At 53.7% G+C, this 25,810-nt stretch overlaps 12 protein-coding genes across 12 annotated transcripts; 6 read left to right on the top strand and 6 right to left on the bottom strand.

Moving 5' to 3' along the window:
- Positions 1 to 999: 999 nt before the first annotated feature.
- PG994_007873 (sulfide quinone reductase) lies at positions 1,000 to 2,339 on the top strand (the record flags this gene model as incomplete). Its single annotated transcript, XM_066859282.1, has 2 exons — positions 1,000 to 1,335; positions 1,356 to 2,339. 2 exons carry the CDS (start codon positions 1,000 to 1,002, stop codon positions 2,337 to 2,339), a joined length of 1,320 nt encoding a protein of 439 aa, XP_066714769.1.
- A 375-nt stretch (positions 2,340 to 2,714) lies between these two features.
- On the top strand, positions 2,715 to 4,295 carry PG994_007872 (agmatinase- variant; the record flags this gene model as incomplete). Its single annotated transcript, XM_066859281.1, has 7 exons — positions 2,715 to 3,018; positions 3,068 to 3,177; positions 3,201 to 3,365; positions 3,447 to 3,600; positions 3,696 to 3,741; positions 3,880 to 4,006; positions 4,029 to 4,295. 7 exons carry the CDS (start codon positions 2,715 to 2,717, stop codon positions 4,293 to 4,295), a joined length of 1,173 nt encoding a protein of 390 aa, XP_066714768.1.
- Positions 4,296 to 4,580: 285 nt separating this feature from the next.
- On the bottom strand, positions 4,581 to 5,678 carry PG994_007871 (mitochondrial 37S ribosomal protein mS38; the record flags this gene model as incomplete). Its single annotated transcript, XM_066859280.1, has 2 exons — positions 4,581 to 5,290; positions 5,354 to 5,678. The coding sequence occupies 2 exons, from the start codon at positions 5,676 to 5,678 to the stop codon at positions 4,581 to 4,583; spliced, it is 1,035 nt and encodes a 344-aa protein (XP_066714767.1).
- Positions 5,679 to 6,640: 962 nt separating this feature from the next.
- On the bottom strand, positions 6,641 to 7,720 carry PG994_007870 (uncharacterized protein; the record flags this gene model as incomplete). Its single annotated transcript, XM_066859279.1, has 1 exon — positions 6,641 to 7,720. The coding sequence occupies one exon, from the start codon at positions 7,718 to 7,720 to the stop codon at positions 6,641 to 6,643; it is 1,080 nt and encodes a 359-aa protein (XP_066714766.1).
- A 704-nt stretch (positions 7,721 to 8,424) lies between these two features.
- PG994_007869 (uncharacterized protein) lies at positions 8,425 to 11,352 on the bottom strand (the record flags this gene model as incomplete). Its single annotated transcript, XM_066859278.1, has 6 exons — positions 8,425 to 8,639; positions 8,698 to 9,240; positions 9,281 to 10,102; positions 10,157 to 10,370; positions 10,427 to 10,625; positions 10,700 to 11,352. The coding sequence occupies 6 exons, from the start codon at positions 11,350 to 11,352 to the stop codon at positions 8,425 to 8,427; spliced, it is 2,646 nt and encodes an 881-aa protein (XP_066714765.1).
- A 541-nt stretch (positions 11,353 to 11,893) lies between these two features.
- PG994_007868 (Mitochondrial-processing peptidase subunit beta) lies at positions 11,894 to 13,533 on the top strand (the record flags this gene model as incomplete). The annotated part of the gene is made up of 4 exons (XM_066859277.1): positions 11,894 to 12,175; positions 12,246 to 12,323; positions 12,407 to 13,092; positions 13,146 to 13,533. The coding sequence occupies 4 exons, from the start codon at positions 11,894 to 11,896 to the stop codon at positions 13,531 to 13,533; spliced, it is 1,434 nt and encodes a 477-aa protein (XP_066714764.1).
- A 1,324-nt stretch (positions 13,534 to 14,857) lies between these two features.
- Positions 14,858 to 15,405, top strand: PG994_007867 (uncharacterized protein; the record flags this gene model as incomplete). The annotated part of the gene is made up of 2 exons (XM_066859276.1): positions 14,858 to 15,026; positions 15,110 to 15,405. 2 exons carry the CDS (start codon positions 14,858 to 14,860, stop codon positions 15,403 to 15,405), a joined length of 465 nt encoding a protein of 154 aa, XP_066714763.1.
- A 1,070-nt stretch (positions 15,406 to 16,475) lies between these two features.
- Positions 16,476 to 17,801, top strand: PG994_007866 (uncharacterized protein; the record flags this gene model as incomplete). Its single annotated transcript, XM_066859275.1, has 3 exons — positions 16,476 to 16,550; positions 16,626 to 16,715; positions 17,442 to 17,801. 3 exons carry the CDS (start codon positions 16,476 to 16,478, stop codon positions 17,799 to 17,801), a joined length of 525 nt encoding a protein of 174 aa, XP_066714762.1.
- A 156-nt stretch (positions 17,802 to 17,957) lies between these two features.
- Positions 17,958 to 18,179, bottom strand: PG994_007865 (uncharacterized protein; the record flags this gene model as incomplete). Its single annotated transcript, XM_066859274.1, has 1 exon — positions 17,958 to 18,179. One exon carries the CDS (start codon positions 18,177 to 18,179, stop codon positions 17,958 to 17,960), a length of 222 nt encoding a protein of 73 aa, XP_066714761.1.
- Positions 18,180 to 18,580: 401 nt separating this feature from the next.
- Positions 18,581 to 19,783, bottom strand: PG994_007864 (uncharacterized protein; the record flags this gene model as incomplete). Its single annotated transcript, XM_066859273.1, has 3 exons — positions 18,581 to 19,020; positions 19,095 to 19,702; positions 19,761 to 19,783. 3 exons carry the CDS (start codon positions 19,781 to 19,783, stop codon positions 18,581 to 18,583), a joined length of 1,071 nt encoding a protein of 356 aa, XP_066714760.1.
- A 2,000-nt stretch (positions 19,784 to 21,783) lies between these two features.
- Positions 21,784 to 23,745, top strand: PG994_007863 (uncharacterized protein; the record flags this gene model as incomplete). The annotated part of the gene is made up of 1 exon (XM_066859272.1): positions 21,784 to 23,745. One exon carries the CDS (start codon positions 21,784 to 21,786, stop codon positions 23,743 to 23,745), a length of 1,962 nt encoding a protein of 653 aa, XP_066714759.1.
- A 499-nt stretch (positions 23,746 to 24,244) lies between these two features.
- Positions 24,245 to 25,081, bottom strand: PG994_007862 (uncharacterized protein; the record flags this gene model as incomplete). The annotated part of the gene is made up of 1 exon (XM_066859271.1): positions 24,245 to 25,081. The coding sequence occupies one exon, from the start codon at positions 25,079 to 25,081 to the stop codon at positions 24,245 to 24,247; it is 837 nt and encodes a 278-aa protein (XP_066714758.1).
- Positions 25,082 to 25,810: the final 729 nt, after the last annotated feature.

Here is a 25,810-nt window from a genome sequence, read left to right as displayed (position 1 = left end):
ATGCTGGTATTTCGATTAAGGGGCTTGGTAATGAACGACTGAAGGGAATCTGCGAACACTTGTGCGCTACCCAGTCGAGGTCGAAGAGATTTCATGGTAAATATCTCCAGCTCACACTCGATAGAATATAGATGGTTTATAAAGAGAAAGAGGAGCGACACCGACAACTTCCCAATTGCTGTGCCCAAAGAGATGACCGAGACGAACGGCGACCTCGAAGTATGAATAAGTCACCGTTTCGGAGTTGGTCGGCGACCCGCTTAATCACGGTAGTAGAATGGCTGAGGAAGCCTGCTTCTCCATACGTCCGTGGAAGCCCGCTTGGAAAGCCCGCCGAGTCCCGATTTCTCTGCAGACGACAAAAGCAAGGCTATCGGTGTTCGCAAGCGGATAACAGCCGGGGTACACGTCGTCTTATTCGGATGCGACGGAGTAGCGTGGCGCGTGAGTACACTGGCTGGCAGGGCGCTACCGTCGAGCCGTGCTAAATCCAGACAGCCGTTGATTTAAGCTTGAGCACAGTGAGAAGACCAGAGAAATCGAGGGTTACACTACGTCTTCCATCTCAAGCCCCCATCAGTTCCACAGTCCGTGGGCCAACATGACGATAGCACGACCTTCTGGCACGAGAGATGATGCGAGGAGGTGGACTTGAATGCAGCTTCAGCAGGGATTGGGGATGGTTCCATGGTGTTGGATTTTACGGGGAAGTGCCTGACTAATCTGGTGGGGCGCCAACGATCACGTCATCGCGGTGCCGGCCAAAGAAGACTTGTCTAATAAAAAAAAAGTCGCCATGCATTAGCAATCGGCGACCTACAGAGGAAGATGGCGGTTGTCGGTCTTTTCTTATTAATCACTTCTTCCTTTGGATTCGGAAATTCCCGGCGTTGAACATCTCAGGCTTTTGTCCGCATCCGTTCCCCTAGCATCAGGGTCTTTGCTTTTTCCTGTAACCTTCATTTGAGCCATATTCCCTCACTCCTTTGCAGCACAGCCATGTTCTCCCGTTTAACAGCTCGTGCAGCGCGCACTGCCAGGCCCCAGCTGGTTTCGGGGGCCCGGGGTCTTGCCTCAGTATCGCCGGTGACCTCTGCCGCGCGCAGCCACAAAGTCGTCGTAGTTGGCGGTGGATCTGCTGGGCTCTCCATCAGCCACCAGCTCCTTAACTCCGGCAAGTTCAGCCAAGATGATGTTGCTGTCATCGACCCTGCACAGTTCCACCACTACCAGCCCGGCTGGACGCTTGTTGGTGGCGGTCTGAAGACCATGGAGGAGCTGCGGCGGCCGATGAGCAGCCTCATCGACCCGAAGCTCAAGTTCTACGGCGACAGCGTCGGCGCCTTTGCCCGGAGAGCAACTCTCTTACCCTGGGCAATGGAGACACACTCACCTACCAGCAGCTGGTCGTTGCGCCTGGAATCAAGATCAACTACGACAGTGTCAAGGGCTTGCCCGAAGCTCTCGCTGATTCGAGCTCGCTCGTGTCTACCATCTACGGCCAAGACAGCTGCAGCAAAGTTTATGGTACCATCCAGAAGCTTAAGAAGGGCAACGCCATCTTCACGCAACCCGCAGGCGTGATCAAGTGTGCAGGTGCTCCTCAAAAGATCATGTGGCTCGCCTTGGATACCTGGAAGCGCGCAGGCTTGTACGCCCCTAGCAACCCGAGCAACTCGCCTATCAAGATCAGCTTCGCCACTGGCCTTCCCGTCATGTTCGGCGTCCCCAAGTACAGCGCCGAACTGGACAAATTGAGAAAGGATCGTGGCGTCGAGGGACTGTTCCAGCACGACCTTGTTTCTATCGATGGTGACAAGGCCGTGTTTGCTCACGGAAAGGAGCAGGTCACCAAGCAGTTTGACCTTCTGCACGTCACGCCCAAGATGGGCCCTCACGCGTTCGTCAAGAACAGTGCCCTTGCCAACGAAGCCGGCTACGTCGACGTCGATGATGCCACGACTCGGCACAAGAAGTTCCCCAATGTCTGGTCCGCTGGTGATGCCTCCAGCCTGCCTACTTCCAAGACGGCCGCTGCCATCACAGCTGAGGCGCCCGTACTGGTCCGCAACCTGCTCCTGTCGATGGAGGGCAAGGACGTGGATGCGTCGTACGACGGTTACACGTCATGCCCGCTTCTGACTGAATACGGCAAGGTTCTCCTGGCGGAGTTCAAGTACGGTGGTGTACCCAAGGAGACCTTCGATAAGTGGATCGGTATCGACCAAAAGAACCCTAACCGCTTCTTCTATCATCTGAAGAAGGACTTCTTCCCCTGGGTGTACTACAACAACATGGTGAAGGGCACGTGGGGTGGACCGAAGGGCTGGATGAATTAGGAACAGTACCTAAGAGAATGTACATGTATTATGAAGGATTTGTACCAAGTAACTAGAGACCAAGGGTGTATTCGAGCATATTGGCGGCATTGACATCTGATAGAAAAAAGCAATGAAGAAAAACGTTATAATCTCAATGACGCAAACTCGCAGATATGTGGGCTCGGATAGTGTTTCTCGATACGAATTGGAGATAAGTCAGCACCCTGCAGACTACAGCTCTACCCCAACCCAAGATTAGACTTTGAGATGTCTCGATCTGTGTGATGCAACCCTGACAGTATAAGTAAGACAGCGGCCTCAACCTGGGAAAACGGCACTGGCGTTTCGATCTTATTATAGACTTTGTGGTACAATCCATTGCCCATATTAACCATGAAGGCGTCAATTGTGTTTTTCGCCTTCCTATCAATTCGTCTCCAACATGTATTGGCTTGGGAGTTTCCCCGCCCACCATCGTTCCCGCACGCGCCGAACGCGCCTCAACAGCAGAAGCCCATGTATGGGGAGGCATCCCTGCACGGCCCGGACGACGATATAGATATTGTAAGCGGCAGCCAGTTCAATGGACTCAGAACTTATGCGAATCTGCCTTATGCCAACTGCCTGTCGGATGCGGAGGCGGAGAAGGGCCAGAAGTATGACATTGCGATACTGGGTGCGCCGTTCGATACTGCAAGTCCACGATCCTTTCTTTCTACCCCTTATCGAAGAATTTAGCTGATGAGATTGGGGGGCTAAACTGTCACGGGGAGGCCCGGAGCTCGTTACGGGCCTGGTGGGATCCGGATCGGCAGCCAGAGGATCCAGGTCGCAGAGGGTTATAGTGTATATACGGGTAACAACTCCAACTCGTCATAGGCCTGTCTCCTTTGGAAAGCTCAGCCGTGCGTTACTAACATCACGATGCGCTGCATAGGTAAAAATCCCCTGCAGTCCTGGGCTACCATCGTGGACTGTGGCGATGTGCCACTGACATGGCTCGACAACAATTTCGCCTTGAAGCAGCTCGATAAGACACACAGGGTCCGTAGATCAATTCACAATGTTTTCATCGAGTAACAAGCTATTTGGCAAACTGTTTCTAAATCGAATTGGACCGTTCAGGTCATTTCCGGGAGAAAGGCATCCAATATAAGCCAGTCCGTCACACCCCGTATCGTGACCCTCGGGGGCGACCACACCACGACCCTTTCCGCCCTGCGGTCAACTCACGACCGCTGGGGCCCGGTCTCGGTAATCCACTTCGACAGCCATATAGGTCAGTCAGAGACCAAGCATCTTGCCAGGGCATCTACCTACATCCAACAAACATTCGCTGCCATTCTTGTTGCATCGGCTAACTCGAGATATCAGACACCTGGGATCCCGCTGTGATAGGAGGCGGCATATCCGACTACGCGTAAGTCCGTCCACTTAACCTAATTTATTAAATTTGCCCCCTTTTATGTGTCCCCATATCTCTGGCTTGTGAACACCCAACGCTGCCTCTGGCCCTTTTTACCTGCCGGCCGTAATGATCTAACAATACTACGCGTAGGGGCCTGAACCACGACACCTTCCTGCACATCGCGCACGAGGAGCACCTGATTCTCAACACGTCGATCCACGCGGGAATCCGGGCCCCCCCCGATCCGGGGCAAAGGCGACATGCGCAACGAACTGCGGTGCGGCTTCGACATGGTCAAGGCGCGCGACCTCGACAAGGTGGGGACGGAGGGCGTCATCAAGCGCATCAAGGACCGCGTGGGCGGTTCCAAGGTCTATATCAGTGTCGACATCGACGTGCTGGACCCTGCCTTCGCTCCAGGTCAGCCTCGAGTCTGTCTGCGAGACAACGGTTCTGGCTGCTGCTCAGGTGGCACTGTCGCTGATCGAGTTGATGGTCGAGAATCCGGTAAAGTCCTTGACGGACGTATGATGCACCACGTAGACGCCGGAGCTGGAATGGTTTGATCCACACGAGTGTGTGTAACGACTACATCTAAGCACGAGAGGTCTATTGTAGTGAGGAATGATTCAAATACACGAGAGAAAAACTAGCTTAGGTGCGCTTCTATAGGACGTTCTCGAATAAGAGCATGAATGCTATGAATACCCCTAAACAAGACTCACAAACATTCCTTCCGTACACCGTATAATGATGGCCAGTCGTGAATGCGCCAAACCAAGGTTTCCTAATGCGGTCATACCGAGACCGCTGTATGTTGCTATGTACACAGGAGGGCGTAAAACCCATCCTTAGATTCTATCGAGCTTGCGTCGCTCGTTCCTCGTCCGCTTCATCAACTTCTTGTACTTCTTCTTCTTCATCTTGAGCTTCCGTTGCCTTCTCGTAGATATGGAAACCATCTTATCGGCACGTCCTCGGACTTCCTCGCGGCGCCATTGACGCACGGCCATGCGCGAGAGGAAGGGCTGGGGTTGTGTCCGCTCCTCAATCAGCTTGGGGCTATGGGCGACTATGCGCACCTCGCCATTTGCATCCGTGGTCTCCTCCAGGGTAAGGACGGCTTTGTAGACGCGGTGCTGCTCTTCGGGTTCCGCCGCTTTTTCGGCTTTGGTCTCGGCAGAAGCTGCCGAGGCTTCTACCGACTCGGGTTGCGGCAGGGGAGGCGGCCTGAAAGGAACAAACTGGCCGGCCATGGCGTTGAGCTGGATATAGAAGCTTGACTCGGTTCCATCGGCATGTCGAAGTTCGATTTTCTGCATCCCCTCGGTATCCGCCTCGGCCATAGCGGCTTCCTGCTGTTCGCCAAGAGTCATGCCCGACATGGGTTGCTCGAGCTCCTCCACTGTACGGGTCAAGGTAGACATGACCTCGTTGTACTTGGCATCTTTCGATCGCGGAGAGAAGATCTGAGCGAAAGCATCGTCGTTTATTATCTTGGGGAAGCTCTGTGTCACAGATATCGGGCGATGGAGAGAAAAGAAAGCCGATAAGGCGAGGGCTGTAAGTAATCATATGTTAGTCGGCAATCCAAGATATATGCGAGCATAGGGGTGATGCGTACATTTTTTGGGCACATGTTGGGTGCTTGGGACAGAGGGAAGAGTCCCTTGGGCATCTGTCGTGTCCTTGGCCTTGCGTCGGCCGCGCTTCTCGCTGCCCGACTTTGAGGCCTGCGCAGGCGAAGTCGTCACCTGGCCGGTAGGAAGACCTTTCGGAGAATCACTAGGGCTCGAAGGCTTCGAGGACGAATAACGTCTTCGCTGCTGGGTTCTAGGAAATGCGAGGGAGGTCGCTGCTGTCGCACGAGTTGCGTTCGGTACAAAGTTGGCCAGTAGGGGGGTGGAAGGTGCCGCGGCCACCACCCGCCGCACCGAAGAGGGTAACATATTGACCCTACGGTGAGATCTGGGCAGAATTCAATTTGTTAGGGTATGCACCGTCGAGGCTGTCAAAGAAGACCTCGTCGTTGCAATTCTTGGAATGCAAAAGCGATCAATGAGGGCGCTGACGGCAAAAGGCGCTAAACTTGCTGGATGGCGGCAGACAAAGCGCAGAATTGTTTCCCCGACCTGCCGACCCTCCGAGAAGTCCCTTGCCCAAGCTTGGAAGCCTTGATAAGGCGGGCCACGCGGGTCAGGCGGGCCACCCTCATAACCACCTGCCCAACTACCAACCACCAACAAGTTACGAGGCCCAGCTGACTCCGGACGGTTGATCGGATGACTTCAGTCTCAGACCATTTGTGACTAAAGCGATATCTAACAAATGCTCTTATCATGTAAGAAATACGACGCGATTGGCAGTCAACCCGGTGAGCATGCCTTCGCTTGCGGCTCTAGCAGTTGGGATATGGGACTGTAACTTAGCCCCGTTAAACCCCACTAGTGCTACCCAAACCATCTTCAGTACCAGCCTGTGCCTCTGCATCTCATTATCCTTATTACGCAACTACACCTTGCTCTCCCAAGTTTGAACGTATCGGTAACATTGAGCGGGAGTTATACAAAACCGCTATTGCCTCGGGACGATTAGACTTGTCAGTCAGGATAATCTATGTCAAGACCCGTGGTGTTCTGAAGTTCTTCCCTCAAGATGTAGGTTACTCCGTGACGCCGTTACCTACACCGAACACGCCAAGCGGCAGACGGTCACATCTCTCGGGTGCTGTTTGCACCTCGAGTCGTTCACTGCTCGAAATCTATCTAGGCTTCGCGTTTATCGCGTAGTGCAATCTTGCTAGTGTCCATTAATGACTTGCCCGCTATAAAGTAGACACTGGCTCTGCATTGTTTCAGTAGTAGTAGAAGCATGATTGTTGGCTACGTAATATTAACCCCCTATCGCTACTTCAGCTGACTCGGCTCGCCGCTCCCCTCAGCCTCGCGACTTCGCTTCGGATGACCTCCGGAATCTCGTCCCGCAGGCTGTTGGCCTGCGGCTTCCAGCCGAGGTATCTGGCAGCCCGCGCGGCGACGCCGAGAGCATTGCACGCCAAGCTTGCGAAGCCCGCATCTTTCTGCTCGAACGTCTTTAGCTCCGCCGGCTTCGCCAGGACGTCCTGCTGGTTGACCTCGTCCCTGATCCAGCGGGCGAGCTCGCCAGCGACCAGCTTGCCGCTCTCGAGGAAGTAGTAGGTGCGCGGCCCGAACACCTCGGGGTCGTCGCGCTTCGCCGGGTCGAGCGCCGCCTCGACGGCCAGCACGAAGAACTGCGACAGGTCGCGCACGTGGACGTAGTCCCACTCGCTCAGGCCCGTGCCGTAGACGGGCGCGTACCCGGTCTGGAGGGTCTGCTCCGCCATGCTGTACACCTGGATGCTGCGCTGGTTGCCGAGGCCCCGGCCGCGGCCGTAGATGCACGGGGGGCTCACGATCAGGGTGCGGACGCTTCGGTCCGCCGTGTTGGCCGCGAGCACCACCTTGTCGACGTCGCGGTGGTACGCCGAGTCCGGCAGTGACAGGATCTGCTCGATGCCGTCGATGTCGTGGTACGTGTTCTCCGGCAGCGGCGGCTCGCCCCAGCGTGCCGTGTCCATCAGTATGCCCGTCCCACAGAGGTGGATGTAGTAACCGGGTTGCTCGGCAGAGTGCCCGGCCGCAAGACCTTTACCAATGGCAAGAGCCGAGGGCATACTGTCGGCTGAGTCGGCCGTATCTGGACAGGGCCTCGAGTTATTCCTTCCCGCTTGGATGGCCACAACAACAGTAGAAGATTGGCATAACTTACGAACTACGACATCCGCGGCAGCGGCCTCTTTTTCAAGCACATCTGCCGAGCTCAAATCGCCGTATACAAGTCGCACTTTGGGGTATTTCTCAACGACAGGCTTGCCTCGCTCCTCGTTGCGGACCAGGAGCGTGTAGTCGTAGTCCGCATGAGTCTCGTACAACGCATAGAAAGCATCGCCGCCGATGTAGCCTGGACTCATGTAAGTCAGATCAACCGCCTTCTTCTCCACATTGCAGTGGCCATGGGCAAATCACCAGTGACGCCAGTGCTATAGCAGATTTAGTCATGATCCCAAACCAAGAAGTGAACTCGGAAAAGCTCAACCTACAAGAATATTTTGGGGGCCATCTCAACTGTTTCAAGCGCAAGTTCTGTGGTTTCGAGCGTCTATAGAATAATGATGGACGATTGTGCTTTCCGTCGTTGAAGTTGTTAGATGCTGTGGTCAATATTGGGGAAGGCGGGGGAGGAGCTGCATTAAGTAGTATTCAAAAGCCGTGAAATCCTAGGTTTGGCCTCACCCCCCAGATTGGGTGCTGAGTCAGGGCCACTTGCATCAACCTACCACTATAGCGAATCAAAACGACACCAAAGATTAGAGACACAACAAATATATCTTATCACTGCATATTCCATTAATAATTCCAGCACGGAAATGGGCCGATATTACAGTCACGGCAAAACAAGACGGGTACTATTCCATTGAGGACTTCCTTCTAACAACAATGAAGAATGGTGCACTAGGGAGAAATGGATGACATAACTTCCTAATCTGTCGATATGTGGTGCTTTTGGCATGTTGCTCAATCTGTCATATCGCCCAGGCACCGTGTGTGCCCTTTCACTATAGCCCCAACCATGTCCCTCCAGATAGTCTATATAGTCTCATGCAGGAGATCCATTCTATTCATCGATGGCGAAGAAGACCTTGATCTCTAGCTCATTTCCCCATCCGACGTCGAGCTTCATCTCATTCCACGCAGCCTCCACATCTATCTGGAGAACACGGGCGTCGACTTTGCTGATGGATACGGTATGTGGTGGAATCACCTCACCCTGAATCGTGGCGAGGAAATCTCCTTCGACCGTCATGTCTGGGAGTGTTGAGATATAGAGACCTGTTTCTATGATCAGCACCTGAACGACTCTAGAGATATAGTTAAAATTGCGGCGTACCAAGAATGCCCAAGGCCTTGAGTCGTGTATCAAGCATGACCTTGCCGTTATGCATTAACGCAAGATCGCTTGACATGATGGCGGCTGCGCCAGTCATCTTCCCAACTAAACCAAGGTTGGCTGCTTGTATTGTCCCTTTCGTATCACTGTGAAACTGTGACAGGGGGAAGACGGTAAAGATGTCATAGCCTCGCACTTCAAGGGAGACTGGCAACAGGGCGGTAGGCGAGCTGGGTGTGACAATCTCCGATATATTCCCGCTATTGTGAGCTCGAATGATGTAATTCATCGATGAAATGACCCCTGAAAACCGCGACAGAGGGATCAGCTCGGTGAGTGGCCGCGAAGAGATGTTGAAAAGCCCCAGCATGGGAGTCCCCGTTACGGCCCTGCCATGGTAGCAGCCGACTTTGAGCAACGCATCGTCATCATAGCCATTGTATTGGTCAATGCTGCGCCCGACGACGCTCGGGCGGAAGATCACCGTCTTTCCTCTGATAGTAGGGCCCGTCATCTGGCCAATGAGATCCATATCGTGCTGCCCTGGAGTATCAGTAATATAAAATTGGACCGCCACTCAGACACCTTGCTGCCGCGTGGAAGCCAGAATAATCGTGGACTGTTTGGAACATGTCCCAGTCTGGAAGCACATTGAGATGCTGTGTGAAGAGTGCGTTGTGTGCATTAGTCCATATATGCCATGGATGAGATTTGGGGATTGCAGGGAAGAAATCGTCCGAGTTTCGAACGAGCATGGCCGGTCGGTTGCGCGGCAGTTGCGAGTGGAAAAGAATGTTAGGAGTCTGCGACATGCACGAGATTGCTTTGATGCTGAAATGTCGAAGGGATGATATCATCCAAGCATCCAGGTATGTATTGGTCAGTTCACGACGATGCTTCGCGGATACCCATGTATCGATCATGAATTGGGCATCCGTTTTGACTCCGTCAATCCCGCAGTCTGAAAGGAACCGATAGAATTCATCGTAGAACTTGCTGACGTCCTGCTCGGCAATGACCGTCATGGGGCCTCCGAGGGGTAAGTTCCGTCTCTTCGAATCTTCCCTTTGAACAACAACAGTGTTGTAAGTCTTAGCTAGCCGGCCACCAGGGGCAATACCTCCCCAGTAACCTAGCAAGGCATGCCAAACGGCAATATGCTGGATGTTGGGATGTTTGGAGCGGATGTGACTTATGGTGTGCTTGAGGCCTTTAGGGAAAGTTTTCGAGTCCGCCTCAAAATTGTTCCAGCCTCGCTGGAACTGACTGGGATCGGTGTAGTCCAGATCTTGCCAATTGTCGTCAATGATAAGGCTAGTGACGTTGATGTTGTTCTCGGCGAGGGTGTCAACAGCTTTGTACACCTTCTCATCCGTCAGGTTCTGGCCCAGCGCGTTCCAAGTGCCTGGACTCAATTAGCCACAATCTTCGATCCGAAACGATGCTGCAGTATGCCTACAGTAGCCCAATCCATCGTACCAGTTCTCCATCCACTCTGCCTTGACATCGTTTTTCAGAGCTTGGAGTTCGTCATCAAGTACCCCATCAGCCTTCTTAGCTGCTAGCACCACGTTTCGAGAATGATAAACCACTGCAGCTAGCGCGCTTTCGAAGTGATCTCCGATAGCTGCGAGAACCAAACCGTTTGACTCGGATTCCCCGTCGTTGCGTATCTAATATAAACCGTCAGGCCATATCTGCTCATGACGAATTGTTAGGGACTGCTTACATGGAGTGAGACCTGACCAGAGTCTGTGTGACGAAACACGGTCATGACATCGTCAACGCCGCTGACTGCAAGTAGAACGAGATGTTTGCCTTGAGGGTTGATGAACCCCAAGACTATACCGTCTTTATCAAGCTCAAACGACGTTTTGCCGTGCCTAGGAGCAAGCCAAGGTGTCCAAATCCGAACAAGAGCAAACCATCTGAGAAGGTCAGTATTATTGTAATGAAATTATCATATTTCAATACTTGACTGTTGGAACTCGGTGGGGTTTACCTCAGATAACCTCCCCACGGGGTACCTAATCGTGTATCGGCGTAGGTGGAATCTTCACCCTCTGCGGCACCGACGGGGGCCTCTATACTCCACAGTTCGGTTCCTCGACTTTGGCTCATGTGCGATTTGATCCTGAGGTCAGGGTTGAGCTCCTTGACTACCTTAGCAAAGTCGGTTGTGCCAAGAGCCCTTTCGGGGTTAACAACAACCATGCCATCGCCAATGCTCATCTCGTCCTTTGCCCAGCGCCAGGGCTCGGTGGGCCCTTTACGGAATTTGAAAGTGAAGCTGAGAGTGGAAGAAACAGAAAACGAAGAGGTGAAGTATATGCGTTTATTATCTCTCCTGACACCTTGTATTGACGTCGACCCGAGACCTTCCTTGAGCGGCGTCATTGCCTCTTCTCTCCACTCGGTACCATCAGACAAGTGCCAAGCGGCAACTTCCCAGGAGTCACCGGCTTCATCTTTCCCGACTTCAAGAAAAACAGTAAGTCGGCCGTTCCCAGTCTTGAGTTGAGTGACCTGTCCTAGAGGGGGGTAACTTGAGAGAGTGACCCCCATCTCTGTGGACGAGGGCTCAGGTGGAGGTTTCTGCTTCGGGATGAAGACAGCCTGGAATTCGGTCGCAAAGTCGTAGGGCTCGTCACTCATTGTAGCTACTAGAACATTGGGGGACATGCAAGAGTTGTGAAAGAGGAAGGAAAATAACACCTCACCAACTTGGGCCAGGTGCGGCACCTATATGTAGGTTTTGGTACCTAACCGATGATCATTGATAGATGTCAGGACCTCGCATTGAGACGAGACAAAGCGGGCACTTACAGCATTGGATAGTAGGTTAGCAGTAAAAGGTAGCTCCTGCCTGCGGGCTGCGGCATAGCCGGCTCCTGCTGCATCGTCCAATTGAAACGGCTAATTGACTAATTGTATATGCAGGTAAAGTAAGTAAGTACCGATGTATCTATCGCCGACATGGACCAATCGGAACCGATCTATTTGATAACTGGCCCGAAATATCGGGTGTGGCTGTGGCGCAACTCGAGGTTGTGGCTGCTGCCCGACGGCTATCGAAAGGTCCGCCTTTCATTTTTCAGAGCTGGCAACACCTGAGGTTCCAAGCTGCGTTGCGTCAAATTACGCACATCACCTTCTTCACGACCACTTTTCGCCCTTCTCCCCATCTCAATTCGCGATGGCCTCCCGGAGATTCGCATTGAACCTCGCCCAGGGGATTCGCAGCCGGGCTGCCCCTTCTGCATTCCGGCCTCTGAAGCGTGGTTTCGCTACCCCCGTCTCCTCCCCAATTGGCGCAAAGACACAAACAACGACGCTCAAGAATGGCCTCACCGTCGCAACCGAACACTCCCCCTACGCTTCCACATCTACTGTCGGTGTATGGATAGATGCTGGTTCGCGAAGCGAGACCAACGAGAACAATGGCACCGCACACTTCCTGGAGCACCTTGCCTTCAAGGTTCGATAACCCGCTTGCCCGAGCTGAGCCTCCTAGTCTTCAAGCCCAAGCATGTTAACATTTGTCACAGGGCACCTCGAAGCGAACGCAACACCAATTGGAGCTCGAGATCGAGAACATGGGCGGTCACCTCAATGCCTACACCTCGGTGCGTATAGTTGCTCAATTGCCGAGAACATCCGAAGCGGTGTTGTGGGTAGCTTTAAAGGGCTCAGGCTGACATCGACACAGCGTGAAAACACCGTCTACTTCTCCCGAGCTTTCAACGCCGATGTGCCCCAAAGCGTCGATATCCTCGCCGATATCCTCCAAAACTCCAAGCTCGAGCAGTCCGCAATTGAGCGGGAACGCGATGTGATCCTGCGCGAGTCCGAGGAAGTCGAGAAGCAGCTTGACGAGGTTGTCTTCGACCACCTCCATGCTACCGCTTACCAACACCAGCCCCTCGGCCGCACAATCCTCGGCCCTCGCCAGAACATCCTTGATATCACCCGGACCGAATTGACCAGCTACATCAAGAACAACTACACCGCTGACCGTATGGTCCTGGTTGGTGCTGGTGGTGTTCCCCACGAGCAGCTTGTCGATCTTGCTGAGAAGCACTTCTCCGGTCTTCCCACGACTTCTCCCCAGAACTCTGCCTACCTGCAGTCCAAGCAAAAGCCCCAGTTCATTGGTTCCGACCTGCGAGTTCGTGACGATACCATACCCGCTGCTCACATCGCCATTGCCGTTGAGGGTGTGAGCTGGAGCGACGAGGACTACTTCACTGCTCTCGTCACTCAGGCCATTGTTGGCAACTACGACAAGGCTATGGGCAGCGCTCCCCACCAGGGCAGTAAGCTTAGCGGCTTTGTTCACTCCAACGACCTGGCCAACAGCTTCATGAGCTTCTCTACTAGCTACAGCGATACTGGGTGAGTCGAAGTTTCTGCACTGTTTACGGCAAACTCGATACTAACTTACGCAGTCTTTGGGGTATCTACCTCGTCTCCGACAAGCTTACCCGCCTCGATGACCTGGTCCACTTCGCTCTCCGAGAATGGTCCCGTCTTTCCAACAACGTCACCGAGTCCGAGGTTGAGCGTGCTAAGGCTCAACTGAAGGCCTCCATCCTTCTGTCTCTCGACAGCACATCAGCTGTCGCTGAGGATATTGGCCGCCAGCTCGTCACCACTGGACGCCGCATGACCCCCGGTGAGATCGAGCGCACCATCGACCTCGTCACCGAGAAGGATGTTATGAGGTTCGCCAACCGCAAGCTCTGGGACCAGGATATTGCGATCAGCGCCGTCGGCAGCATTGAGGGCCTGCTAGACTACCAGAGAATCAGGGCTGACATGAGCCGAAACTTCTAAGGATTCTGTGTTAGACATTGCTAATTATGATGGGAGAGGAAAGCCACAAGGTCATAGAGTGTAAAAAGATACCGCACGCTAGTTGCACCATAAAAGAGTTCTCTTATGTTAGTGTAACAGTCCGAATCGTGGTGACCAGACTGGTGCCATTGCCTCGTGTCGTTCCATAGATGATGGTAAAAGGGGTACTGTCTTCCGCGCGCATTAGAGTCAGTGCTGGTGGTTGTGTTTCACGGAAAGGATTGGAAATTCAAAATATATACATTCAAAGGTATCCGGCTCAACCTGCCTTTTTCACATCGTGTCGAAAGTAAGACCTGTGCCTTACACCCTCGAGACGCATGAACACTTACATGGGTGTAGGGCTGATTTTGATATCTATTTCATTCTGGCCGGGGCTGAGAAGTCACGCGGAAATCCGGTTACGTTCCTGTGCAAGGTCAATATGAGCGATGTAGCGAGCTGCAGGCACGAGGGGTGATAAAGGCCATAAAAGGTAGAGGCAAGCAGGAGATACAGCGATTGGTGTGCTAGACCCATTACATCCTCGCGCAATGGCGAGCCCGTCCTGGAATCGGGCCTGGCCTACAATCTTGAGATGGCGGATTTGGATGGGGTTTAAAGGGGAGGAAACGTGCACCAAACTGAGCCATTGGATACCACCAACGTCCAATGTTGACTCTGATCTTCTTCCAGGGGCCCCCTTTCCAGAATCTAACGAGCACGTGATGATTGCAGATACAGGGTAGCACTCAGGTGATGTTTCCGTGGGATTCCTCCCCGGCTGGCCGGACTCTAGCAATTGCTATCTGTAAGTCTTGGGATGTAGAGGGACACCCAAGTCTTGCGATTACGCCCTACAATTCTGCCGCCACTCAAGAAACTTACGCGATTGGGCGAAAAAGACACATATATGCCTGGAGCGTCGTATTGAATCCCCTACGCAGTCATCTTATCGTGATGAGACCGTTCCATTGACTTCACATTTACCCGGGCTTGGTAATCGGTTATGAGCCGAGATCCCCCAGAACGGCTCACCTCTGCATGGTCTGGCCGTGATGCATGGAAAAACCACAGCCGCAGAGAGACCTTGATGTAGTATTAGGAACGCCACGAGTATGCAGTTAGCAGACTGTCGCTAAGCGACCAGGAGAGAGAGAGAGAGAGAGAGGTAAAGGACAAGACATGACCGACCATAGAATGGGCAACCTATCGCCCCGTCCTGCGAGGCAGTGAGTGTACTTCTGCTCACTAAGCTTTGATAATTAAGCAAAACCTTTCAGTGTTCACCAAGGCATTATTTTCCTCGCATAGAGATATCATCATGAAAGCCTCATTCTATGTACCACTGAGCCTTGGCCTCGCAAATGGCATGCTCGCTCATCCACTGGAGCCCGAGAGTTCATGGCCACAGCTCCTTACTCTGGTCTTCCATAGCGCTGATGGCCAGTACCCAATGAGGCTCCCAGCCGACGGCCGCGAGCATCTGACCAGTATGGATCCCTCTCTGAACGTCCTGGATAATAACCTTCTCTAGCTGTCGTTTACTAATCCACAACCGAAACACTTTACGCAGACAACGCCATGACCGTAAACTACATTGACGCGCCCGACTTCACGGCGCAGAAGCAGTGCACCTTCCGCACGCCCGGCAAGGTGGCGCTCGTCAACGGCATCGACAGCCGCGGGCTGCAGCAGATCCTCGTCGGGCCGCCCCAGCCCGTCGTCGGCGTCACTTGTTCCGGGACCTGCGTCCCGACGTGGATCACGTGTGTTAACCCTAGAACGGGCGCCGAGCTCGGTGAGTGCTGCAGCGGGTACTGCGACAAGGGCAGGTGTCAGCCCTGGTTGTCACCGGCGGCCCTGACGTGAGAGAGAGAGAGAGAGAGACGCGCTCAAGCTATCTGGGTTGTTCTGGGCTGTGGCTGGGCGCACAGTTGTTCACGTGAGACTCAGGGGGTAGGGGGGCTGCGGGTTGGGGGGTGCAGACCAACGCATATCTTGTTAGTCTAATGGTTGTTTCCCCTGGGATAGAATGCAGATGCTGTCTTTGCACATGACCAATTTGCCGAGAGATATAAGAAGTGAAGTCTCGCCGGTTAGCCGGTCTGACTTCGTGATAGTGGCTGGTACGAAACAGAGAAAACGGTGGAGCGGTTGCCGAGATACTGGAACATACAAGACCAAAGAAGCCCAAGCTCAATACTGTCTCAGAACACCATCCAAGTTCGGATGCAACGTGCTATCATCCAGTTTACTCGCGGATAAAGTACGAATGGCATCTTTCGTCCTACTCTTTCGTGTGTCGCGCTTGGATGAGACGGCACGAGGTTGTAATTTTACTGAGCCAATCGACTTATTCGTTCCAAGGATCAGGCCCCTCGTACAGAGGATGGATGATATCACAAATGCAATATACATTGGCAGCAGCATAGCCGTCGCACCCGCAAGCCACAGAAGCATACATTCACGTCAATTCTTTTTTTGTCTGGGCAGAAAGATACTGCATACGCTCCAATTAGGAATACGCAGGGTGCTGCAGTAGCTGAAAAGCAGATGCGATTCACTACTGACTGCACGCTAGGATCCCATAAGGGGTAGTAAACTTGCCCCTTTTCTCCAACGGAACCTGGCGTTAAAGTTCTCCCCCTGCCGTGAGGCATACACAGGTAGGTATATAAGAACAACAAGAAGCTCAGCTTGATTCTTCTCAAGTCTCGTCTTTCGGCCATCCATAGTCCAGCAGCAGTTCCCGTTGCACCTCCTTTCTTCTATAAGACCAATCACTCCCTCGGTATTCCACTCACTGTTGCTAGCTCCTGTCTTTGATATCCGCTGGTTCTCGGATTTGCTTTTCTCACTCTTTCCCATTCACCAGACACTTACTTATTCTACACTCGCTCTCATTGCAATCATGAAGCTGTTTATCATACCCTCCCGCCATGGGCGGCAGCGGTGCCGGCCAGCCCAGCAACGGCAATAACGGCGGTAGTATGGGTGGCAACGGAAACGGTCAAGTACCTGCCTAGGGCGGCACCAACGCCGCCCAGCCCTCCAACCCCAATAATAGCCCACAAGGCAACAACGTCCAGGGAATGTTCCCCGTGGGCGGCGGCCAAGGCGCAAATGCCGCGGTGAACCAGGCAAACACCGGGAAATCTTCGGGGCTCTTCCTTGTGCCTGTAAGTACCAGATCAACCTCCAGGACCCGAGATCAAAACGATGGAAACTTATGTTGTACTTCACTTCGACCGGACAGAGAACTGAGCTCCAAACCCATCTTCGTACTCCCTTGGCCCTATTACTCTTGACATTGGTGCATGTGGAAAAGGTGACTGGGCAAGAACGGAGAAGAAATAGATGGGCTCTTGTTCCTCTAGGACGTCCAGCCGGCTCCAAGGACGAAGCATCCATTTACAGTGGTCATCTACAGTTTTTCGTTCTGGAGCCGTTAGGAAATATATTACTACGTACCACATGGGAGCATGGGTGAAATAATAGTTCTCAACTAATGTCAACGACTATTGCTTTACATGAGTTATGATCCGATGCATAATGCTATCTTGCACTTGATGGGCACATGAGGTCGATCAGTATCATCTATGATGAAAACTATTTAGCCCAAGGGCTTCAGCAGTCATCATAGCTATGGCATCCGGCCCAGGCAATGCAAATAAACGCAACCCAATGTGTCATTATCTATGTATTTAAAAGGCCGTGTCGAGACAGTTTGACAAATCATAAAGAACAACTCCTTCCGATATCCCATATCCTCCACGAAGATTAACCGCACAGTATGGCGGATGTGCAATGCTAAGTTCAGTCCTCGTCCCACATCAATACCCTCCCAATTAGAACAACATAATCATATTATCCATTCCGTCAATATTCTCTGCTGAAATGGATAGCATTGGTATTACCAGCAACAGTTGACTCGAGTGGCAACGGGCTGGAAACATCCGCTCTTCCGTATGCTCGACTCAAACGCCACGCCAGGCTGGAAAGCCCCGGAGGCTACGTCTGATTTGCCGCTCTCGAACATGGTTGGCCCGTCGGCTGGCAGCTTGTGGGCATTCATCCGATTGAACGGCAAGGCCATTGCCGATACCGCACAGCATGCCGAGGTTAGCATCGAAACTGATCAAGCCGTCTTGGGTTTGCTGATGTCAGTATCCTTCTTGTACCCTGATACGAGGAGTGCCTCGAGTGTTCATCTCACCTGTCTTGATCGAAGTGATGGCGACTGTGTGGTTGGCCGCGGAATATAGGCATTGGCAACTCAGAGTGCCATAAGTCGACGTGTTGCTCTTGGACGTGGCCATAGTGCATCCTGTGCAGGAGGTGTCGAAGCCGCCGGTTCTGCATCACATGCGATATATCAGTGAGTATATATACCACAACGGTCAAATTAGAAGTGGGAAGGGTTACCCGTTTCCGGCCGCAACCAGTCTGCCCTGGTTGTTGGCGAAGCATCGGCCAATATTGAGTTCCTGGCAGCCAGGTACGTTGCTATCGCCACATTCCGCTGCGATGACAAAGCCCTCGCTAGTATAGCCGTAGGTGAGAAGGTCACAGAAGTTGAGGTAGGAGTTGGCGAGAGCCTGTCCCAATACCAAGAGGAAAACGAAGGCGACGTGACGCAGCATGGTCGTTAGTGCAAGTGCAGTCTTGTGGTAAAGCTGGGTAGAAACGAGCGTGAATATGGCGGGTATGGGCCAATGAGCGAGATGAGCAAGTGACAATTGACAGCCGATCGTGTTCAAGAGATTCGGGTGATCACAGAAGAGCCTGCAGAGAAAAGAGAGATGTACAGACCATGGTCAACCAATTTGAAGTATTCTGGTTTGCAAGGGCACTTGACTGATACAGTTTGACGGACGCAATAACTACCTATGCAGGAGAGACCAGCTCTGTCTTTCTAGATCTGCATGCCTTCCTAACATGTGTGTATAAGATATGTGGTTGTTGACCACCTGAAACTTTCGCAACTACTGTACCTTCTCAATATAGGCATATGCCGATCTTCTCTTCCATGAAATACACTCACCTACAATTTGGGCCTCTGGTTTTGAGACGCAAGTCCCAGATGTCCAGATAGCAAGCCCGCCACAGCTTCACTCACGCCCCAGCTTAGCTCGTAGCCCCTTCCTCCAGGACCATATGCATGTATGATGCACTTGCCATCCCCCGTGAGCTCTTTCTCTAGCCGCATTCCATTCTTTCGAGTCGGTCGCCTCCCAACAATGTCGGCAATGACTTGGTATTCATTATCCTTGGCAAGTATCTGGGGATATGTTCCTGCAAAGTTTTGAAGCAACGCAGCCCTTACCTCGGGCGATGGGTTCGGATCCCAGTTGTTGGGCTCCTTCGTTCCTCCAATGATGGTGCCACCATCGAAGTTGCGCGGCACAGAGAAGGACCATGAACCATCGGCATTCTGTCGAGTGACGGTTGCTGGGCACAAGTTTGCCACAAGGCACGTTTGACCTGGTCGACAGTAGGCAGTTAGTATCGTAGATGGTCAAGTTGTCTGAGAAAGGTATGCAGCTTCCGGGACGAACCTCTCGTGATGAATACATCAGGATCACCGAATCCAATGCCGGAAGCATTAATCACGGCATCAACCCTCCCCGACTCCCTCATCTCGAAGATCTCGACTGGACTCCGCACTTCCTTTTTGACGACCTTACCCCCAAGATACCCAAACCGCCGCAACAGGAAGCTACAGTATACCATAGGATTTACACACCAGCTGTTGTACTCAAATCCCATTTTCACCTTGTCATCTGGCAATTCAGCTGGCTTCAGCAACCGGAATCCTTCCATACCCAGAATTTTGGCCTTCTCGGCGTTGAGCTCCTGATATGCAGGGCTTGGGGCTTCCAGGTACTCTATACCTGGCATGAAAGTGATTCCGGCGGCGGGATAGTTCCTACAGAGCTCCCTCATGCGGGCGAAAGTGCGAAGTGCCATGGCATGTTCACGCTCTTCCGTAGCATTTGTTGGCGGAACCCAACGATTGTGTGCGCCACCCCATGGGGATGTGTAGTCTATCTGTAGTCTAGGATCTACCGTCTCAAAGGGACCTGGGAAATCTCTAGCGATAATTGTGACTTGATGTCCCTGCGATTGGATTTGGAGGGCGGAGCTAAGCCCGATGACACCGGCTCTGGATTGTCTCAGTCAGGGCGATCTTCTTATTGGCTGGTCTGGGGTTACTGGCTTACCCAAGTACAACTATGTGTGACATTGCTTTTTTTTGGCCAATAGATGGCTTTCTGCGTTCTCGGGAGCGAGGGTCAGGTTGAGCTTCGATCTCTCCCCGTTACGACTGGGGCTACGTTATTAATATCAGTTGGCCAGATTTACATCACTCAACCAGCAGAAGCAGACGATGCTGTGTTTGGCTCATTGGAGCCGAACTACTCCATTATACGTATCAGGCATCTTGAGCGTGCATCGAGCCGGCATAATCTCGTGGATCTCGGGTATCCGAGTATCGGAGCGAGCGGGGCAATTAGCGGCCGTTATGTTATCTTGGCCGTGACCACTGACGGGGTCAGTAACCGATACTTGACTTCCTCGGGAACCGAACCTTGCCATATTTTCAAGATATCGCGCTATTCGTTGTTGTTGTTTTATCAGGACAATCGAGGTATGTATATAGAATAACCCGTTACTACTGTACCTACGTAGAGCCAAGATAAGCAACTATGCCAACATGAGCAACTGAAGCTTCGACCAGGGCAAGGCAAGATCCAGGTGTCCAGGTGCCCTCTGATTGGATCATCCCAATCGCAGCGTTTGATTTGCCGCTTAGTAGTGCCTAAACAACAGCGTCGTCCGTTCCTGGCATGCGACAACAACCATGCTGGCACTCGCTTCCAATACGTCCCGAGTTGCACTTCTCGAGCAAACATTGACCGAGTCGCGCTGGCTCAAGGAATCGGCCAGTTGCACATTTGGGCGAAGAGAAAGAGCCTGGTCTGCCCAATATCTCAAACATCAGGTCGATCTCATAAACCTTTTCCACCACAGCTCCAAGATCCCCTCTTCAAATTAACTTATCACAGCATGCAGCCAACCTATCCGGAACATGATCGGCAATTGAATAGCAAGTGACCGCTCTGCGCGACCTCTCATCGCTTGCAGAAACCCGCCCAGCTTCCAGCCCGACCGTCTGTGAGGCGCTCATGGGATGCCAATCAGACTGGCTTGAGTGAGCACAGGGTGCACAATCTTCTTGTTTTCTTCTCTTTCTCGCTGTTATTTCTGTCAGCAGCAAAGGACGAGGGAGTTTGAGACGGTGAGCCTTAGTGATCTTCATTGCCGCTGGCAGGGCCCAATTGGAGCATATCGGAAGTATGTTATTCAGGCCCACCAACCATCAACACCCTCGGGACAGGGATCGTGCATGGTGTAAGCCAATCAACCCCCGTATCACAGCATCGTAGCCGCCGGCCTTTCAACCGACAGAAAAATTGCACCAAGAAGCGCGAGACTTTCCTGCACTGCTATTTTCGTCCCCCGAGCAAATCAATTCCCATTTGCTGACCAGGCCAGTCAACCCCTCTCTCCCTGTTTGTCGTCTAGTCAGTATTTGCTGCACCTTGCATGCTAGGGGACGAAAAATGATATGCGAGCGAGCGACACACACACAAAGAACCCCTGCGAGACCGTGGTTCCCACCGACCATCCCATCCACTCATGATGGGCGCCAGCGCGTACAAGTGCCGCTGATGGGCGTTCTGGCCTACTTTGCCTACTGCGGAGGAGGGGCCGGAGATATAGTAGGTCTGATCTGGCAAGTCAGCGCCTGCATACGGGCGTGTGTTGGTCCTTGTCCCGGCGCTCTCTCCTCGGTCGTATATACTTTCCACCCCCTTGCTTAATTTGGCTAAACTTAGCAAAATAGAAGAACGGTTGCTATTCTCATATCTTCGGTCTCAGACCTTATTCGGGTCTATTGTCGTTGGTTCTCTCTTTGCAGATTCTTTCCTGCACGGTTTATGTGCTGTGATACCTCTCGTGTCCCCATTCGCCTCGCCGACATATGCTTGTATTCCAGATACCGGGAAGAGCCAAGCCATGCCCCAATAATAGTGACATTCACCTCCCTTACATCTTCGGACCGTTGGTCATCTGCATCTGAGACTGGGAGAATTCTGCCTTCTCCAGACGTATCACGGGGCAGCACGAGACAAGGATTTCTGTTTGATACAGACAAAAGAGTAGCTTATAGCCGGTAACATGGCGTCGCCATCGACCGGCGCCACTGGAGGGTTCTCACTGTTCCCTAATACAAATCCAACGAAACCGCCGTCAAGGAAAACAACGCCTCGGCCTCGGGCAGAGACTCCCCAATCATCCACGCGGGAGCCACGTCCCTCACTTGAGATGACACCGCCACGGAACCACCACGGAAGGCGGACGCCGGAGAACGACCTCTCTCAGTATGTCATCGACGGCTCGCCGCTCTCGGCATCAGGGGGGCGGCCAGGACCTTATTCATCCCCCACCTCCCAGGCGGTTCGCAGATATCGAGAAGAGCCGCCCGCCGCCGTTGCCGTCTCGCAGACGGTCCCAGTCTCTGAAGCGCCGCCGCGGACAGATACGGCCTACTCCGGGACCAGCACGCTCGTGCGGGATGAGAGCCACCGCTCGAGGAGCTCCATCGCCAAGCGACCTATCGTAGACGAGGAGGAGGACCAGGAGCCGTTACCATCATCATTATCAAACCCCGACTCGCACGGGGCGGAAGCAGGCCTTCGCTCGATATTCCCGCAGTACGACCACAACCTCCCGTTCGACCGGCAGGACTACTACCCCACCCAGACGAGTCCTCGGCATATACCCAGGCAGGTCATCAGCCGCCAGTCACGCTTCCCGCCACAGCAGGATGAAGAGGAGCAGCCGGAGAGCCAGAACCCGCAGCAGCCCGTGCGGAGTCCCGTACGCAGCCCCATGAGCGCGGGCTCGACGCAGATGCAGCAGCAGAGGTGGCCGACGATGCCGAACCCGCGGCGGTACCAAGACCCGCCCGTTATCCCGCCCGTGAGCACGACCGAGGACCTCAAGGACTACTGGAAGGCGGCGAACGGGTGGAAGGCGTCGGCGAGCCAGGGCCGGACGTTCTGCATGAAGCTGACGTCGGAGAAGGACGCGCCCATCTACCACCTCTCGTCGACGAGCCAGGGGCTGTACCACCTCAAGATCAACCCGACGTCGGCCTCGGCCTACGTGACGTTGAGCCGGCACGACCCCAGCAAGCCGTTCAAGGCGCGCGACCCGGCCGCGGACCGGCCGAGCGGCATCCTCGCGGCGCTGCGCGAGGCCCATGACAAGAACAGGACGTGGCAGGAGGCCATCAGCACGACGCTCGAGGAGGAGGCCCGCCGGCTGCCGCCCCACGACGGGCTGGTGGCGCTGCTGTACCCGTCGGCGGCGACCAAGATGGCGCTGGACAAGCCCGGCGACAGCGCGGCCGTCGCGGCCGCGGAGCGCGAGTGCGCGCGCCTCGTTTGGGACGAGGACAGCCGCAACTACTTCCTGGCGCACCCGGCCCTCGCGACGCCCTTTTGCGTCACGGTCGAGCGCAACCCGGCCTGGAGCCGCACCGAGTACATGGTCGAGCACATCGAGAGCCCGCAGCACCTCGCCAAGCTGACGCGCGACGGCACCGGCGACGGCTACCTCGAGCTCGACACGGCCGTCGCCGGCCGCATCGAGGCCTACTACATCCTCGACGTGGCCGTCTGCGCCCTCATGCTCGTTGCCAACCTCGACGAGCGCCACTCGGCCCACGTCGAGCAGTTCGAGCCGCCGCCGCCGCCGCCGCCGCCGCTGGTCAAGGCGCCCTCATCGGCGCACCTGCGGGACAGCCTGATGAGCCGCCTGAGCGGTCGCCCGAGCGACGAGCACCTCGGCGGCATCAACAGCAGCAAAAATAACAAAAATAAGAAGAACAAAAAGGGCAAGGCGGGCAAGCACCGGTTCGAGGAGTTCGAGTTGGACCTCGAGAGCCAGGCCAGCAGCCTGGGCAAGCAGCTCGAGGTCCGGGACCGGGACAAGCTGCCTGGGTGCACGCGGACCGTCATGAAGCTCGTCAGCTTCGCCTTCAAGTGCGTCATCTGGACGCTGACGCTTATTTTTAAGTCGCTCGTGGCCATAATTTCGGGCCTGAGCAAGTGTCTGACGAGCGAGAAGCTGTGACGATGATCTGAGACAAAACCTGCGTGCCCCCGCACGAGGTTATTGTTATGATTATTATTATTAGTGTTACTAGTAGTATCGAGGAATTATGAAGGATCTTTTCCGCTGGCTTTTTCTGGTTTTGATTTCAGTTTGCTAGGACTTGGTCAGCATACAACGAACAAATGCAAATAGGATACCCCGAGATACTGTTGTGTTGGTTGGGTTAGCGATTCACTGTTGCATCTGGGAGAAGGTATAATGAGTTCTTCCATCAAGGGTGCGGGTCAGGAAATAATGTTATTCGGGGCCTCAAAGCCTCGAGAAGAAGCTCCAAGAAAAGCCGAGAGGGGAGTCAACGCTCTCTCGATCTGTATATTTTAGATCTATTTCTTGGGTATATCAAGATAGCCCCTCGCTGGCGGCCATGGATTATCAACGCCGGATCTCAAATGTCGAGACAACATAAAAAGTTTTTTCTCCCGTGGATGGTATTGACAAAGACGTGTATGTGTGTATTCTATCGCTTTCTCTCGCGAACCTTGAACTTCTTGCCCGATTTCGTTACACCGCCGATTGTCGATGTCTTGGCCATCCTCGCACGCTGGAGCTCCAGCTCGTTCTCGGCCGTCGAGAGGGTCTTGAGCTTTTTCCGCGCCACTTGAAGCCGCCGTTGCAGCTTCAGGAGCATCCGTTGCCGCTGCTCGGCGCGCAAAGTCTGTGGGTTTTCGTCCTCCTCGTCGCTCCGTGTGTCCATTTCGTCCTGCTTTTGACGTTCGGCTTCTTCCTTCTCCATCTCGGCCAGGACCCTGTCCTCGCGGTCTGACACGGCCTCTGCGAAGACTATTTTCTTGGGCTTCTTTGCTGGTCCATCCTCGTCTTCCCAATCGTCGTCGTCGTCGTCGTCATCGTCGTCTTCTTCTAGTTTTTGTAGTGCCCGGGGGTCGAGGCTGCCGCCCATGCCTATCACGCGCTCCTCGAGGGCCTTGACGTCCTTGCCGGCGACGTTCCGCATGGTGCGCAGGTAGCCCATGTCCTGGGTCTTCATGAGGCGGACAACGTCCATGGGCAGGGCGCGGTTGCCGCGGTCGCCGTCGACGGTTCCAGTCCAGCGCTTGCCCTTGCTGGCCCAGGTGGAGGGGCCGGCGCGGCTGACCATGCCATGGTAGAACTCATCGTCGTTCTTGTCCTCGGCCTTGCGCTTCAGGCTCTTGAGCTGCGCCTTCTTCTTGTTGAAGTCCTTGGCGCGCAGGCTGTAATCCTTGTGCTTCTCGAGCAGGCCGTAGCGCTTGCGGTCGGCGGGCTGGGACCGCTCCTTGTGGTTGCGCCGCTGCACGGCATTTCGCATGGACGACATGGTGGGCCTCTCTCGATTGGTGTGAGGTTTAGTGAAGTGTCTTCGACTTGGTGTGCTGGCGAAAGAAGTTGCAGTTTTGTCGTGTGTTGTCTTAATGGCGAGGGAGGCCTTGGCTCTCGGGATTGAACTGATTGCTGCTGATGCTCAGAGGTTTGAACTTTTAAGTGGGTTCTTCGCGGGTGTGGGGCGCCAGATAAGCGTTGCTGCAAACGATTAAACCATTACCACCGCAACTTCCAGCAGTCAGCAACACACCTTCAATTGTCTTACATGCCCGAACACGATATTTTGATTGTGTCGCTTTTTGGATTCAAATAGTATATAGCTAAGACTATGATACAAAACAGATGGAATTCTAGACCGTCAAATAAGTACGACGCCTGATAGTACAGCGGCTAGGTACTGGCAACATAAGGTAAAGATGATACGCTCGCCCTTGCCCTTCCGTAGGTCCATGTTTGTACTTTCTCAGAGTGAGCATTACGTCTCCCACTTCAGAGCTAAAGTACTTTTCACGCACTACCCAGCAACCTCTGGTGGCCCTTCTTCTCGGCACGCTTTCTGCTGTAGCATCTCCCAATGCCCGCGGATTGCGTCTCATCCGCGGGCATGGCTGCTGGGATATATATATGTCGAGGCCGGTCTGGCCCAATTCAACGACGAGGGTTGCTCGCTTGAATCGATTTCCCTACCATCGGATATCGCACATTTCAGACCCAGTCCATCTTC

This window comes from Apiospora phragmitis (assembly GCF_038363925.1).
Source record: "Apiospora phragmitis strain CBS 135458 chromosome Unknown utg000007l:2111988.0-4706623.0:1.0-2598199.0, whole genome shotgun sequence".
NCBI classification, from domain to species: domain Eukaryota; kingdom Fungi; phylum Ascomycota; class Sordariomycetes; order Amphisphaeriales; family Apiosporaceae; genus Apiospora; species Apiospora phragmitis.
This window is presented reverse-complemented; position numbering and strand designations above follow the sequence as displayed.